The sequence below is a fragment of the Tamandua tetradactyla genome, chromosome 16, assembly GCF_023851605.1.
Source record: "Tamandua tetradactyla isolate mTamTet1 chromosome 16, mTamTet1.pri, whole genome shotgun sequence".
Taxonomy (NCBI): Eukaryota; Metazoa; Chordata; class Mammalia; order Pilosa; family Myrmecophagidae; genus Tamandua; species Tamandua tetradactyla.
Window position 1 is genome coordinate 52,110,898 of NC_135342.1, and position 17,073 is coordinate 52,127,970.

General features: G+C 51.0%; 1 protein-coding gene across 4 annotated transcripts in view; it reads left to right on the forward strand.

Moving 5' to 3' along the window:
• Nucleotides 1–17,073, forward strand: part of NDRG4 (NDRG family member 4) — a 41,014-nt gene that overhangs the window by 8,916 nt on the left and 15,025 nt on the right. For all 4 annotated transcript variants that reach the window (XM_077132603.1, XM_077132605.1, XM_077132602.1 and 1 more), the window contains exons 2-3: nt 11,208–11,302; nt 14,984–15,028. In XM_077132603.1, the coding sequence (XP_076988718.1) occupies nt 11,231–11,302; nt 14,984–15,028 (117 nt within the window). In that variant the 5' untranslated portion in view covers nt 11,208–11,230. The remainder of the gene's footprint in view (nt 1–11,207; nt 11,303–14,983; nt 15,029–17,073) is intronic.

The window sequence follows — 17,073 nt, forward strand, 5'->3', positions numbered from 1 at the left end:
TGGCAAAAAGCACCCAATTGAGCTCTTTTTAAAATGTAGGTCATGGTTACTTGTATGGATATAGTTGTTGTTGGCTTGTTGGGGGTTAGAAGGGGTGGCTTCTCCTCCCAGTCAGTGCCCTGGAGAGAATCACGTCATGGATTGTGCTATTTGCTGGAGAGAGGAAGCTGCAGCTTCTGGATCAGCCCTAGCATTTCCCTATTTTTCCTTGGGTGAACCCCATCCGTTTCTTTTTCCTTGGCTTCCCTTAGCATGTTAGGGTGGGTCTCCGAGAGAAGTATCCCAAGTTTAGATTAGCTTCAGCTATCTGTGACAGAAAGCCCAAGATAAGAATAGATTAAACAAGATAAAAGTATATTTTCCTGCTGAGTCATTATATTGATATTTCTTTTAGTCTCCTGTGTCTTGGAGCAGCTAGAGTTAAAGTTGTGGAACTGTAACCCATACCAAACTCTGAAATCTGTTCCATGACTAATTGTTGCAGTGTGCTTTGAAAATTACTGCTTTTTTGTATATATGTTATTTTTCACAATTAAAAAAAAACCCTGAAAAATAAATAGAAAGTTTGATTTCAGTCCTCTTACATAAACAGCATCTGTAAATAAGTACCCCCTCCCGGGGCTGGTAAGGTGCCTTCGTGATTCTAGTCAGGGACTAGACTCTTTCTGTGTTACTGTCCTTAGTGTACTGCCTTGAGGTCCAGAATGGCTGCCTAATCTCCTGCTGTCACATCTGTATTACAGCCAGCAGGAAGGAGGAAGGATCAAAGAATGTCATGTCTCCTCCCTTTAAGAAAACTACCCCAAAGTCATATGGTTCCATTTAAAACTCATTGGCAGGACATCACATGGTCAGAAATAGAATTTATTTCCACTGTCCACCTGCCCATCTAAAATTTGGGAGATCTATTATGAAGGAAGAAGGGGAGAGTAGATGTTGCGGGACAGTTAGCAGTCTCTGCCACAGTAGGACTTTTTTACCGGCTTGCTCCCTGCAGAGCTGTCCCAGTGGAGTGGTGCATCTGGGATTCCAGTTCTCTTTGTCATTGCCTGTGGCCTGGAGGACTGGAGATTTATTATGTCTTTGTTCAATGTCTGGAGCCACGCTGGTAGAGAAAAGGAATGCCCAATTTGGTGCCTCAACTTCAACTTTTACAAGGGAACTGTAGTGTGTCAAGTCTGAGGTCCACATTTACCGTCTCTAAAATTGGATGCGTCCAGTCTCTTGGTGGGCTGGGCATTATGACTGTTATTTCTGTCATATGGGCCTCAGAAGTTGCACATTGAATGTCAGCTGCTTGGGAGAAACTCCTGGAGACACCAGCAGAGCTCTCTTAAGAAGTGCTACAATACCAACTTTTTTTCTTTTTATTAAACATAACGACATTCAAACACAAACATTCTTACCATATGACCATTCTATTCTTGCTATATAATCAATAACTCACAACATCATTACATAGTTGTATATTCATCATCATGATCATTTCTTAGAACATTTGCATCAATTCAGAAAAAGAAAAAAAAAAAAAACAGAAAAAACTTCATACGTACCATACCCCTTACCCCTCCCTTTCATTGATCACTAGCATATCAATCTACTAAATTTATTTTAACATTTGTTCCCCCTATTATTTATTTATTTTTAATCCATATGCTTTACTCATCTGTCAATAGGTAGATAAGAGGAGCATCAGACACAAGGTTTTCACAATCACACAGTCACATTGTGAAAGCTGTATCATTATACAATCATCTTCAAGAAACCTGGCTACTGGAACACAGCTCTACATTTTCAGACAGTTCCCTCCAGCCTCTCCAATATACCTTAACTAACAAGGTGATATCTATATAATGCGTAAGAATAACCTCCACGATAACCTTTCCACTCTGTTTGGAATCTCTCAGCCATTGACATTTTATTTATTACATTTATTATTTATTATTTATTACATTTCTCTCTTCCCGTTTTTGGTCAAGAAGATTTTCTCAATCCCTTGGTGCTGAGTCCCAGCTCATTCTGGGGTTTCTGTCCCACGTTGCCAGGAAGGTCCACACCGCTGGGAGTCATGTCCCACGTAGACAGGGGAAAGGTGGTGAGTTTGCTTGTCGTGTTGGCTGAGAGAGAGAGGCCACATCTGAGCAACAAAAGAGGTTCTCTGGGAGTGGCTCTTAGGCCTAATTGTAAGTAGGCTTAGCCTATCCTTTGTGGTATACCAGTGTTTTTTATATAAAAGAATATATATAATATATAATATATAAGAATATATATAAAGAAAAGCCAGAATAGGTGTGGGAAAGCACGAGCAGCGACAACTGAAGACAACTTTAGGAACAATTTTAATTTATTTCACTTATATGTTCCTTTTTATGAATACACAGAGCTGCCAGTGCTTTTCAAAATCTATCTCTGAGTTGGGAAGCGTTCTTTCAGTAAGTACAAAAGAAAAATTGCAAGTGATGACATATAACTACACTGTAGATTATAAGAATCAGATTTCTCATTATCAGCGGGAAAAAATTACAAATAAGGAGAAGGGAGAGGGTAGAATAAACCCTTTGTATTATATTGAAATCAGAGGTATCAGCATAAACCCGGAGTCTGAATATAGCTACAGACGGATAGAAACAGAAGTAGATGGAGATGCATGTACATGTGTGTATGTTAGCCGACTTGCAGAGGCTTTCCAGCTTTGCCTGTCGAGAAGTCCTAGCGGCAGTAACATCCCAGAACAAAGAGTATACCTTCTGTTCAGATCTTGGTTTCTGAACAGCATTCTCCAGTAAAAGGAACCAGGACTCCTGGGAGAGGTAGTTGATTGCAGGGTTGAAGCAGAGAAAATGCAAAATGAGTTCGGAGCATCTTACAGTGCTAGAAAATTAGAAAGTACTCAAGAAGTGATGAGTGCGTGTTGAAAGAACACAAGAACCAACTTGCAGGAACATCCAGTGGCCCTATCTGGCACACTTTGAAAAATGAAATAACTTTGTCAATGGAGTATAACCCATAGATGAACAAATATTCGCAAGTCCATACCGATGTCAGTCATGAATGGAGGAGAAAGGACGGCTCTTTCTTACAGTAGAAATCCACTTAATAAATGCAGAAGGAGTGATGGCAATAGAAAATCATCATTAGGCAAACACCCCAGTAATAATTGTTGCAGGCAAGACTCATCAATGGTTGCTAAAATTAGTGGGCGAAGGTATGATGAGAAACAAGGTATTTGCATAGTCTCAAAATATCATCCCACAAGATACTTATTAATGAAAATGGTAAGAATAGTAACTTTACAGTGGAGAAATCTGTCAGGCGCCCCGTTGGTCAAGTCATGGAGGTTAACGTGGCCAGTGGGAGAGACAGACCGGCGTCAGCGCCTTCTTGTCTGTTGCACTGAGAAGCGCTCGGCACCGCTTCTGGGGGCTTCTGGCCAAAAATGCATCACCTCAGTCTCATCAGAGAAAACACACAGACAAACCTAACTGAAGGACATTCTACAGAATAACTGACCAGCACTCTTCAAAACTGTAGGGGTCCTGAAAGACAGGAAAGGCTGAGGGGACAAAGGAGACACGAAATTCCCTGCAATGTGGGATCCTGGATTGGATTCCAGACCCAAAAAAGGACGTTATTGGGAAAACTGGTGAAAGTCACATGAGGTCTGTAGAGCAGTTCACAGTATTGTATCGTGTTTATTCACTGGTTCAACTGTTGTCCTGTGGTTCTAGAGCAAGACACCATTAAGGGAAGCTGGCTGAAAGTATATAGGAAATTTCTGTACTTATTTTTTTTTTTGCAATTTTTCTCTGTATAAAATTATTTTAAAAGGCGGGGGTTGTATTATGTCTTAATTGAATTGGCAGTGGGTTTTTTTTTTGTTCCTTTTTATTGACAGATAAAATAATAGTGTGGCTTATAATCAATGATTTTTTAGATTTGATAAAATCTGGAATATAGAATATGAAGTCTCCCCATTATCCAAACCTACATCCTTCCCTCATTGCTCTGGTTTACCTTGAAGCATTTGAGGACTTTTTCTTTGAATTTATAAGTATGTGTACCTGTTCACTGTATATTTTTACATAAATGCCGATGTTTATCCTTACTATTCAGTGGCATGCGTTTTTCTCTTAACTGCATATTTTGGAATGCTTTTGCTCTCCATCTGAGTGGAGCTGCCTCATTTTCTTTTACAGCTGCATGGTACTCCAGGGAGTAGATGTTCCATAATTTATCTAACTGTTCTCCTCCCGTTGTACATTGAGCTTGTTTTCCACTTTTTCACCATTTCACACAGTGCCTTGTGTGTTGCCTCCTGGTGTACACATGGGAGCTTTTCTTTAGATAAATAACCTAGAAACAGAATTGCCCGGTTGAAGGGTCCTTGCATTGTACAAACTACTAAATTGCCCTCCAAATAAAATTGAATTCATTGCAGCCTGGCCAACCGGCCTGAGGGTGTGTATCCATTTCCCCACAGCCTCGCCGACACGAGATGTTGGCCGTCTCCTGGATAGCCTGCCAGTCTGGGTAGAGTCATTCTCTGCTGTGGACAGCGGGGACATCCCAGATGGTGCCCTTCCCCGAGAAGGTGGTATCTGAGCAGAGATGATACCTTGTCAGTTCATTGGCATTGATCTGGTGGCTGACAGAGTGGCACTACATCCTTTCATATTTCTTCATCCTGTGTTTCGGTTTGCCAAGACTGCCTCAACGAATACCACACAGTGGGTTGGCTTAAACAGCAGGGATTTATTGTCTTACAGCTTGAAGGCTGGGAGCCCCAAAGCAAGGTCTCGACAGGCCATGCTTTCTCCTGGAGCCTCTGGCGCGCTGGTGCTGGTTTGCCACAGTCTTTGAGCTCCTCTGTCACATGGGGAGCTGCCTCATTCTCTGGCTTCTACTTTCAGCTTTTCCTTCCATGTCCAGTTTCCTTTGCCTGTAAGGACTTCAGCCATAGGGATTAAGACCCAACCCAGTTCATTTTGGTCTCATCTACATAGGGTCTTAAAAGATCCTATCCACAAATGACATCTTCAAAGATGCTATTTACAAATGGGCTCATAGTCAAAGAACCAGAGTTGGGACCTGAATGTGTCTTCATGGGGGACATCATTCGGTCCCCAACATCATGTGTGTTAGTTCTTCTTTGCACTCCTTGTTCCAGACCTTTGCCCATTTTACCATCGGGCTGTGGTCTCTCTCTTTTTATCCAGCCTGGGATGGGCAAGCCCCTGGTGATGAAGGCTCTTCCTCCTCGGAGGAGTCTGGCAAGCCCTTCAGGAAGACCAGGGTTGGCTGAGAGGTGCAGATAGAATTTGAGAGGAAGGAGAGAAGCCAGATTAACATGAACAAGGAGAAAATGTACTGTTCATCTGCCTTCTCCAAGGTTTGTAGCCAGGCTCACTGCCTTGGAAACCTCTCAGCAACCCCTGTCAACCGATACTGCACCAAATGGTTGGGCATGTGTATTTGAGTACTATTTTATACGTATAAACACACTAGAACAGTTCAATCTTAGCCAAAAAATAAAAAATAAAAAAGTTTATTCTTTGCTCTTCCTGAAGCTTCTGTGGATGGGTCAACCTCGAGTTTTTCTAGTGTGTCCTCAGTTCAGCTTCACTTAGCCTCTGCCATGCCTAGGCTGTGACAGAGTTGGACAGATGGACACGCTCAGGTCCATCTGCCTCTGGGACGTCGCGGCATGGAGATTAAACCACCTGTCCATCCATCGATGCTCTGCTGATGTGATGAAGCCCCAAGATGAGCTTCTGAGCTCTAAATCCAGACCTCCTGGGCCCAAGTCCAGGACCCATCACTTTCTAGTTGGAAACCTTTGGTCTGGTTCTTTCACCTCTTTGTGCCCCACTTTCTTGTCTATGAAAGAAGAATGCTACTAATGCTACTACTCCCAACTCAAGGAGTTATTAGGAAGAGTAAATGAATGTGTACATTAGAGTGGCACACAGCGAGTGCTTAGGAAATAGTACTTGTTGTTGTAGGGATTTGATGGGAAGGCCATCCAGCAAGGGAAACAGCGTGAATAAGACCTGTGCTTCCCATGGGGAGGATGTGCCCACCACGTCAGCCCTTTAGCTGCAAGCTCCAGGACCCAACACTGGCTGCCTTAAGCCCAGGGGAATGTGCTGGAAGGACGTGTGTGTGCCGGTAGGGAGTGGTGTTGCGGTGGGGAGGGAAGGTGTGGGGTGTCTTGGCCCACATAAAGGAGAAAGCTAGAGAACTGGTCTGGTTCAGGTTGGGCACTAATTCCCAGCTGTAACTAGAGAGGGGAACGGATGCCGGGCCAGCCTCCACTGCCAGCCACGTAGGGTGGGGTTAAGAGCAGGGACTCTGGGTCCTCTTCCTGGATCTGACATGGGGGGTGGGGTGCAGGGATGTGGACCTGTCCACTCCCTCCTCGTGCCTTTATTTTTCTCTTCTATGAAATGGGGACACTGAGGCAAGGTGTAGTCCGCATCCCTGCTCCACCCCAGGGCTGCCCTGCCCCCTGGGGCCAGCATGAGGATGGGGAGTGTGATAGGAGGGGCCGGCTGCCCGGGTGGCCCCCAGCCCCCTACACAGGGCCATGAGAAGGCCGTTCCCTCATTTCTGGGTTTCTGGGGCTTCCTTTCAAACCATGACTGTGAAGTGTTTGTGGACAGAATGGCTCAGCCATGGAAATGACAAATAACTGCCGCATTCAGCGCTGAGGCCAGCTCCCATCAGAGGCGGTGGAGACCTGGACAGGCAGCGTGAGGAGTGCCTGGAACTTCCAAGTGCATGGGTTTGAATTAACCCTTTGATACACAGGACATATGCTCCCCTTTAGTGATGTCATCTCTCCTCCCTTCTCCCATCCCTCATCCCCCATCCCCACACGGTTTGGTTTGTTTCATTTGCTTGTGGCTTTTCTCATAAGAGTGAGATCTTATGACCAGGACTGCCAGGAGTGACCGTGACCCTGACCTGCCAGGGATCCTTTCTCTCTTTTGCGGTTGGAAGGATGCAAGTCCTTCCACAGTTCAGCCTCTTTTCGTCTGTCCAGTTTCTCTTGAATGTCCTAGCTTCATGCTGTTTCTGCCTTGCCTTTCTCCCCCTTCAATCCCAGTGCTTCCAGTGAGGCAGCTGCTGGCGTTTGCGGGTGGGGAGGGGCTCCTCACTGGGCAGCGCTGTCCCCACACTGTGTGACCCTCCCCAGCTCTGCTCCCTGGGCTGGTGGGAGCACGCATCATGGAAACCACCGAAAGTGTCCACGCCCATTTCCAGATACCCTGGGCCGTGCCCGGCCACCACCCGCCTCCGATCCATTCAGCATTTGCCTTATTCTCTAGGATCTGCAACTACTTCTGATCAATTTCATTGAATAATTTATTGAATCATTGCTGGAACAGTAGGAATCACTTCTATTTTTAACCCTAATAAATCTGAGGATTCGCATGGCCCAATCTCAGCATAAAAGTACATGTAAAGAAGCACAAATCAGCAGCCAAAAGTAATGAAAAATAAATGCATTTCCTCCTCAAGAATCCAATCCATAAACCACATGATATCTCGGAAGCCCTCACACCAACCTGAGCTCTCCTTTGCTGTTGGGGGGGTCTCTCACCTGTCTCTGCCCCCACCGAAGAGTCTGTGATTCCTAGCCCTTGTCCCTTACCATCTCTTTAGGGTGTGCACTAGCTTAGCCCCCCTCCCGCATGAATCCTTCCTCTCCAAGGGAAGATAGGAGAGAATCTGAGGCAACCTCTGGGTGTTCTGAAGTAGGCAGGAGGAGCTGAGCAGGACCCCGATGCTACATGATTTCTGTCTCATTCAAATCTGTACGAAACCTTCCACTCAAAAAGCCTTTTCTGATCTATTGTCCCTGTTGCCCCTCAAAGCTTCTGGGGTGGACAGAGGAATGCTTAGGCTCCCATATTCTAGATCAGGAATCGCTTAAGGGATTTGCCCAAAATGAAGCTAAGCAATACAAGCAGTGGTTTCAGTGACTAAAGACCAAACTACTAATAAGTGGGAGGGCTGGGAGTCCATCCCAAGTCCCTGGGATTCTCATACCCCCCTCCGCCTTCCAGGAATAAAGAGATCAAGAGAAGGCAAGGGCCACCTGTGCTTGAGGGACCCCTAGGGTCTCCCACCCTCCACTCTGCTCTCTGCTACCTATCTCCTTGCACACCGTAACCAGACTACATTGTCGCAGGTTGAAATGAGTCTCCTTTTCTTTTAACTTACCAAAACCGCTTTGTATATATTATGTATATGTGTGTGTGTGTGTGTGTGTATCACAGTGTTCTTAGGAAGAACCTGCTCTGCTCTCACCTTGTGGGAACATGGGCTCTGCGCTATCCTAGAGCCTCACATCATGCCCTGCTGGGCCCTGGGGTGTCCCTGTTTCCCCCCCCCCCCCCGCTGAGACACCCCCGCCCCCGCTGTCTGGATTATAAGGTTTCTCCCCCGTCCCCTTCCCCACCACCCCCTGCATCACAGGCCATCTGTCCCTGCGCTGCCCACTCTCAACCCTTTTAATAGCACCGTCCTTGGGGAAGCTGGTCTCCAGAGTGATTTCATAACAGGCCTGGCTGAACGGGGGACACCCCAGTGCTGGCAAGGCGTTTAATTTGAGTTGGGTGTTCAGGGAAGCAGGAGCTAAAAACGTCCTAATGAGGGAAGAGTTTTCCAAAGTGGGGGTTGTGGGGGGGCCCTTCTTTCAGTTTCTCGACCGGATGGACGGATGAGTGTGCACACATCAGAAAAGATGAAAGAGAAAGGGTGGGAGAGGGGAGAGGACGCCTTTCTAAAAATACAGCCCATCTGCAGTGTGTTAGCTGGTTTCCCCGGAAACCACTGGGAACAGAGCGCTCCCGCGTGGTGGCCCGGCCCGGCAGTGCAGGGACCTGGGAGCCTGGCAGGAGCCCCCCTGCAGGGCCTCGTCGTGCTGAACATGGGTGCTTTCCCCAGGAGCCTCTGTAGCCCTTGCTTAGGGGGCCATGGGGCCTGGGTGGCCAGCAGCTCCCAGTCCAGCCCCAGCATGTCCAGACCCCAACTTAGACTCCAAGCGGGGATCCCCATTCATTTGCGAGGCTCTGTCTTCATAACTCGGGGGTGCTAACTGATGCTTCCTGCTTCTCCCTGGAGGGGTGGAGCTTAGAAAAAGCCAGGAGCCGCAATCTGGTCTCATGTGGCCACCTTGCAGAGAAGTGGGTGCCCGCCCAGAGGCCCTGGGCTCCCTAATGGTCAGGCCACCACCCCTCAAATCCCAAGTCACTGACTTTCCATAGGGAGAAGCCCTGGGAGCAAGAGGGGTGGAACGGGGCGGCGGGGTAGGCGCGGGGCTGGGGGTGGGGCGCATCTTCTGACCAACCTGATGTCCAGAGTTTTGGGCCTTTGGGGTCAGAAGGGAACATCTGAGGGTTTCACCTCGACCCTTAAGAAAGGCTTGAAATCAAATTGGGAAGAAAGGGATGGAAGGAGGGAGGGAGAGAGGAAGGGAGGGGAAAAGGAACCCATCCTTCCAGGTCAGGCAGCTGGGATGTCTCTACAGCATGAGCACGAGAGACCCCATTTTGCATCCTGGCCCCAAACATTCTTAACCTTGGTTTCCTCACCTCACTTGTCCCCAGTGTGCAATAAAACAGCCCAAGAAATTGCCTCGTGAGCTACAGAATGCTTAGCAAGAACAAGAAATTGTGACTGCTCTTCAACCAAATATTCTCTAAATTTTTTTTCTGATTACCTATTAGGCATTAGTTCCCAGCTGCACCACCCCCGGATAACTCCGGTTGACTTTTTGGTGTGTGTTCTCCTGGGCTTGTTTTCTGGGAATATTCATATTTACTTCTCAAAATCGGGATACTACTGTATAATTGTTTTGTGACTGCTTTTTCTACTTAATGTGACAAAAGCATATCCCCATGTTATTAAGTAACCTCTTACAAGTGATTAACCCGTGATTTAATTATCTAGTCCCCAACTGTTGGGCATTTGATTGCATTCAGTTTTTCTTTATTATAAATGGCACTGTGGGGGGCTTTCTTTGCAGATGAATCATTGGATGCCCTCTCTGATGGTTTCCATAGGAAACTTCCCTCCAAGAGGGGGTTACTGAGTCCAGGAGTATGAATCCTTTAAATAATTTTGATTCATTTTGCAAAGCTGCCCTCCAGAAAGATGTATCAATGTGTACACCCACAAACAGTATAAGAAAGTGCCAGTTTGAGCGCATTGTTGCCAGCGCTGCAAACTTTGCCAGTTCCATTGGCAAAAAAAAAAAAAGGTTCTTGTTGTAATGTGAATTGCTTTGACTACTAGAGAGTTTGAATATTTTTCCATATATTTATTGGCCATTTGTAGTCCCTTTATGAATTTCCAGTTCATGCTCTTGGCGAGTTTTTCTCTTGGCACGTTCTGATCTATGCCATCCTGAAATCCAGTTGAGGGCAGGTGGTGCCAGTTGTAGGGCCCTGGGGCCCCCAAGGTTTCTCTTTCCCCACTGCAAGCTCCTCCAAACACACACACGCCGAGGCATGCGTACACACCCCTGCACGTGTAGCTATCTCCTTCCCAGCCTCTGAAGTTCAGGTTTCAAGGATGTCACCCAGCAGTCAGGGCTTGGAACCCATGGTCCAGTGGCTGGTGGTTCCGAGGTCATCGAGTTCGCCCCTTTCCCTATGGTGGCGTGTCATGATTGGTTCTCCTCCTCCAGCATCACTCTGCCTGGTACCCCTCCAGTAACCCCCGTTTCCCCACCCCCAGGCCATCCTCACCCCAGGCATGTCCTGCCATTGATGGAGCCCTCAGCTCTGTCCCGCTCTTTGTCCCCTGGGACAGGGGCTTCTGTCTGCTTAGGAGCCTGCCTTTGTCTCCCCACACGCACCCCTCTGCTTCTCAGTAAATGCAGAATGTTGCTTGCAGTTGTTTTAGGAATCGTGTTACTTTTGTATTTTTTTAAGAAACCTGATTTCACTTTTAAGAGCAAATAATGTAACAACGCCCCCTGGCCGGCCAGTCTTGCAGATGGAGCCGTAGGTGCCCTGGGTGAAGTGCTCAGGCTCGGCCTCCGCTGGGTGGGGAGTTGGGGTGGGGTGGGGGAGGGGCGTGGACTTGTCCGGGTGATGCCCCGCGTGCCGCTGCCCCGCTGTCGTCCGCCGGAAGATTCTGAGCAGGGCCCGCTGCAGCAGGTTCCAGCGCTCATCCCCGCTGTCCCTCCCCAGGGCTGCTCCTGCACGACGTGACCATGGCCGGGTTGCAGGAGCTGCACTTTCCGGAGGAGAAGCCGCTGCTCCGGGGCCAGGACGCCGCCGAAATGGTGAGTCGCCCCTTCGCGGGCCTGGTGCCGAGTGCGCCACCTCGTGGCTAATAGAGAAATGGCACCCTTCCCTCCAGTCCTGATGGGAACGAGGGCTGACCCTCCATCCGGGCTGGTCACATCCCAGCCATCCTCACGCCGCCCGGAGACGCTTTGACACCGGCCAGCCTGAGTGTCCTCTCGGCTGAGACCTGCCACCCTCACTGTGGCTTAGGCTGCCTTTGTGGTTGGGAGGCTCTGCGGGAGGAGTCCCCATGTTAATGAAGAATGAACTGAGACATAGAAAGGGTTCCTGCCTTGCCCAAGATCACACAGCCAGCAGGGAAGGAGACTGTACTCAGCCCTGGTTTGGGGCAGCCCCTGAGCCCCGAGACGGTCACCTCTGGGCAGTGTTCCTGCCAGCAGACTGTGGAAGGCTGCACGGTGCTCCTTGTGAGCACCTTTCCCTGGCCTTTTTCTCACCAGACTGAGGTACGAGGGTGAGTGTCACCAGCAGCCCCACCCCGAACAGAGGGACCCAGGCACTCAGAGGCGACAACTTTCCCAAAGGCCCTCAGTTGGGGGACCAGGCATTTCATTCCAGAGCTTTTTCCCCTGGCTTTCTTGTCAGCGCCTGGCCCTTTCCCTTCCCAGAGGCTCCGTACTGGTGACTGTGACACAATCCCTGCAAGGAAAGACCCTGGGTCAACTGCTCATTGAATTCTGGAATGTCAGGGATTGGGGGGTGGGGAGTCCCTGCTGGTTGTGTGGTCCCAGCCCCTGCTCATTTTACAGATGTGGTGAGCCAGGAGGCCAGCCCCTCGAATCTTTAGTGGGCTAGTCGGGCCCTTCCCCAGCCTCCCCCACTAACCTCTCCCCAACCACCCCCCACCTCCAGCCTCCCCAGCTGGCCTCTCCCAGCCCACATCTCCTCCGGCCAGAAAGAGATGAGCCCAAGAACTGCCAAGCAACCAGTGCTGGGGACAGTGTCACTCTGGGGCTGGCTGCAGGGGTTCCAACCACAGGAGGCCATCAGTCCTGCCCCCAAGGAGCGTAAGGGTGTGTCTTTAGGACAGAACCTTGCCGTTGCCTTCAAAAGCCTGGGTTCCAGGAGGACAGCCCCTAGGGCGGTGGGGACAGCTGGTAGCTGCACATCTTGGGGCCCTGCATTCTAACTCCACTCCCTCCCTGCTGTGACTGCCCGGATTGATGCAGCAGCCCTGTCTTTGCCAGCAGAGAGCAGCCCTTTTGTGACGCTTGGTGGGGCAGAGGGGGGCCCTCAGGGACCCATGCCTGTTGTCACAGGTGCTGAAGCGGGGCAGATGGGCCTGCAGAGCGGTGCTGCTGCCTGGTGCGGGGCGTGCCTCAGTGGTCCTGACACCACGAGTACTTCTCTTCCACCCTCACCTCAGGAGGGCACCCCAAGGGATACATACCCCTGCCCAGGGGCCCACACTCCTTTGCCCAGCCTTTCACTGCCCTCCTCCCTGAGGCAGGGCACACTGCTGTCTTTCTCTGGGGGGGGGGGGGCGCCTGGTGCTGCCTTCCCCCTGCTGGGGTTTGTGTCTCACATTTTGTCCAGCTCCCTCTGTCCAGCATCCCCTCCCCTGCCCGAGGGTGGGGGCCTCTCCCTGGGCCCACTTTCTCCCCCTTCTCGAGTCAGCCCAGGTCCCATGCCAGATCCGGCCACCTTGCAGACTGGAACGCCTGGGGACGTCAGGCATCCCATGCCTGTCCTCCTCCCCGCTCCCCGGCCCGCCACTCCTGGGCCCTCCAGCCGGCTCCCGTGGGCCCTCCCTTCTGCCTGTTCTCCCCTGAGCATTCACTCAGTTCCTGCCGGACCTCCCAGGCTCTGACCTGGAGGTTTTAGTCATGCTGTTTCTTTGTTTTTTGGGTCTTGCCTCTCCTGCAGCTCCTCCATCTCCTAGGGCTTCCCCCTCCCCCGGCACCCTGGGAGCGCACAGTGTGCCCTGCCACCCTGCCATTATCCGCCTCATCCTCTTAGTGCAGTGGTGTTTTTAACAAAAGGGCCCTCCTTCCCTCTCTGAGATAATTACCCTCTTAGCGTCTGGAGTGTAAAACTCTCCCACGTCCCCTCCCCCAGCCCTTTGGGTGAGAGGATTCATCAATAGCCAGTCCCTCTCCTTCCCCCAGGTGCTGTCCCTTCCCCCCAGGTGCCATCCCCTTCCCTCAGGCCGTATCTCCTTCTGTCAGGTCCCTGTCCCCTTCTCCCAGATGCTTTCAGATAGTTGAACTTGTCCTTATTTTGAGAGCAAAACAGAGGAATTGTTGGTTTTTTACTCTTCCTTTCCACTCCTGTGATTTGGGCTCTTTTTGCTTCTTGTCATACATTAGTAGGCCATCCCTTTTTCGTATCTGCAGTAACATCCTGTTTCCAATTCAGTGCCCCACTTAGCTACATATTTATTCAGCAAAGACTCATGAACTGTCCAGAGTGCACAGAGCACAGTGCTGGAATGCAGGGGACAGAACTGCAGCTGGCACTGGGCTTCCTGTTTAATCCTTGTGGAAGCTGAGGCTCCAGGGCTGCCCACGGCCCAGCTGGTCTTGAACTCGGCCTGTCTGATCCTGGGAACTACACTCGCAACTACACACCCAGCCCTCGCTACAGGAGCTCACACAGCCTGGCAGGGGGAGCAGAGAGCTTTCTATACTCACACAGTAGATGGCAGAGAAGGGGGTGTCAGCTCGGCTCTTATTTGGATATGTGTTGTCCCCTCAACACACACACACACACACACACACCTTCCTTCCCAAGGTCCCAAAGCCGTGAGTCTGGGCTGGTCCAGCTGCCTTGTCATATAGATGGGGAAGCGGAGACCCAGGGGAGACAAGCCGCATGGAGCCAGGCCCAGGTGCCAGAGTCTGAGGACTCCAGGAGAGGCTGCTGACTCAGACACTTGGGGTTCAGGGGTTCGGGCCCAGCCCCGTCAGCACAGCTGTAAACTAGATGCACACAGAGCTGTGTGTCCATCCCTCACTCAGGAAGTGAGATTAATTCATCCCAATCTGTTGGTGTTTGGGGAGCCCAGGCCCTGCCAGCCTTTGTGCTGAGAGCAGAGGGATGGGTGCTCATTGAGGACTCACCGCATTCACTGTAAAATCACTCGAGACAAAGCCCTGAAGCCGAGGACCTGGTGCTTCCAGAACTTGGTGTGGGCAGGCCAGGCTAAGTGGAAGCTGCAGCGTGGATGGAGCAGCCAGCAGCACCTTCATGGGGATTAGACAAGACCCCGGATGCCCTGGCTGCACGGCCCCAGCTTCCCCATCCCTGAAGTGAGTGTGGCGGTCATGCTGCCTCGTCCCTCTTCTCTGCCTCTGCTCTTGGGCCAGACCATGAAAACCAGCCGTGCAGGCAGCCAGGCAAAGGGCTGGTGAGCAAGGATTTGGGGTGGACGATTCTACCACTTTCTGGCCATGTGACTTAGCGTCCTTGAGCCTCCCTTCTCACCTGTGATGGAGACATGGTCACTGTAAAATCTGTGGGAGTAGCTGCCCCTAGGCCGTGCGGTCAAGTACTTCATAGCCCGAAGCCTGGCGCTTGGTAAACCCTTTGGAGCTCGTTTTACCTTTAAAATAGACCAAGGTACAATAGTGGTGCCCGTGCAAGCAGCGCCCCTGCGGGACCCCCTGGTCAGCTGTGGCCTTAGATTGCTCCCCGCTCTGTCTGCTTTCCTGCAGGAGAACTCCGACGCCTTCCTCTCGGCTGTGGACACAGACTGGAAGGTAGGTAATGGCTCAGCCTCCCGAGATGTGGCACCCACAGTTGACCAGCCTCTCACCCTGCCCAGCCTTGTCCCAAAGGAGGGTCTCAGCCCTTCCGTGTGTCCAGACAGGAGTGCCAGGGGCCGGGCACCTTGCAGCCTCAGAACACCGGCTGTGCCTTCCTATTCACCAGTCCTGCCCTCCTCCTCAGCTCCTGTTTGCCCCCCACTTCCCTGAGTCCCATCCTTCCCTCCCCCACCCCAGATCCCCTGGTATTTGGAGGTGACACTCCTGGGAGAGTGGGGGAGGCCTGGGGGGTGGGGATGGAGAAGGGAACAAGGGATGTTGTCATCTGAATCAGCATTTTCCTCCAATGAAAGCCAGTTGGATGCTCAGAAATAGCTCCTGTTTCCATGGCAACGGTTGCCTGGACAACCATGTTCTCTTTAGTTCGGTGCCCAATTCTCTGTGAAAACTGAAATTGCTCTTGGCTTTTATTCCTCGGCATGCTGATTTTACTCGCTGGCTGGCCATTTCTCCCCTCTGAGCCCCAGAGGGCTCATTTCCAGGTCTCAGAAAATGACAGCAGACTCCTGACATCATAGGCAGGAAAAGAGGAGGGAGGCTGGCTGGGAACTGGGCCCCACTGGCCAGCAAAGCATGCAGAACAAGTTCTGACCCTTCTGGGACCTTCCAGGCCTGGTCTGGGCCTGGCCTTGCTCTGGGGCTGCTCCCAAACCCTGGGACAGTGCCAGCCATGGGGAGGTGGGGCTGCCTGCCGGCTCCTCCCCCGGGACCAGCGCCCCCACAGCACTGTCCCACAGTTTACCTCCCTTCAAGGACACGTGGGGTTTGGGCGGGTTGCTGCAGAGGGCTTCAGGGCAGCCAACTGTGCACATGCTCAGATCCCCGGGAGTGTCACCTCCAAACGCCAGTGGCTTTGGGGCTGGAGAGGGAAGGCTGCCTTGACCCCCCCGTGGAGGCTGAGGCCAGCAGTGCTGACTGCCAGCCCCCAACATACACGCCTGCAGCAGGGCAGGGGTCCTGGGATGGTGGAGGAGGCTCCCCCCGCCCCCCGGGTACCCAGACTCCTTCTGTGAAGCCTCCTCTCTGCCCATCGCGCCCTCAGGGCAGCAGCCTTCCAGCAGATGGCATCCTTCACACCGGAGCACCCGGATCCTGTGCCCACAGCGGGGGGTGGGGCCCCCATCCTTGGGATCCTTCCTTCGCTTGATCATGAGCAGCATGTGTTAAGAAGCCCCTTCCTGTTCACTCTGGTTATAGCACATGTGGAGGCTGTTTTTTGTTTTGTTTTCTAAAAAATGACCCTGAGGATGACTGTTATCTGGGCCAGTGCCCTGGTTTCACAGTGGCAGGCTCCTGCCTCGATGGGCTCAGCCAGTGGGGGAGAGGCAGTAAGGCAGAGGGGCAAGCGAGAGCCGGCCTGAGCACATGTGACATCAAACAGAAGTCCCTCTACCCCCCTACCTCGTTTGAGTGAGATAGCAGCTCAGAATCTCGGCAGGCAGTACCTGGCTGTGACCAGGGAGGCCCCCGGAGCATGAAGTCAGAGCCAGACTGCCTGGTGTGGTTCCTGGCTCTGCTGGCCACTAGCTGTGTGATGTTGGGTAGGTTTCCTAACCTCTCTGTGCCTTATGCGCCCGTGTGGGCTCTAAGAGAATAAAATGAGGTAACAGCACTTGAATAGAGTCAATGTGGGACGGATTCTATTAAATATTTGCTGATCTTAGTGTGATCCCAAGCCTGGAGTCCTGAGGTGCTGGCATTGTCCCCACTGCTGATGAGCTGCATGGGAACATTATTTAACCTCTCTGTGCCCCAGTTTTCTTATCTATACATAATTGTCTTTTTTTTTAAATAGGGTTTGCGAGGATGACTTGAGTTATTCTTGCAACAACCTATGCAATAGATGCTGCTGTTTCTCCCATTTACGGGTGTGGAGGCTCAGAGAGGTTGAGTGACTTACCCAAGGTCACACAGCAAAGAAGCTCTTTATGGCTGATTCCTGGGTCTGGCTGGCTTACAAGCCCTACTTTTTGTTTGTT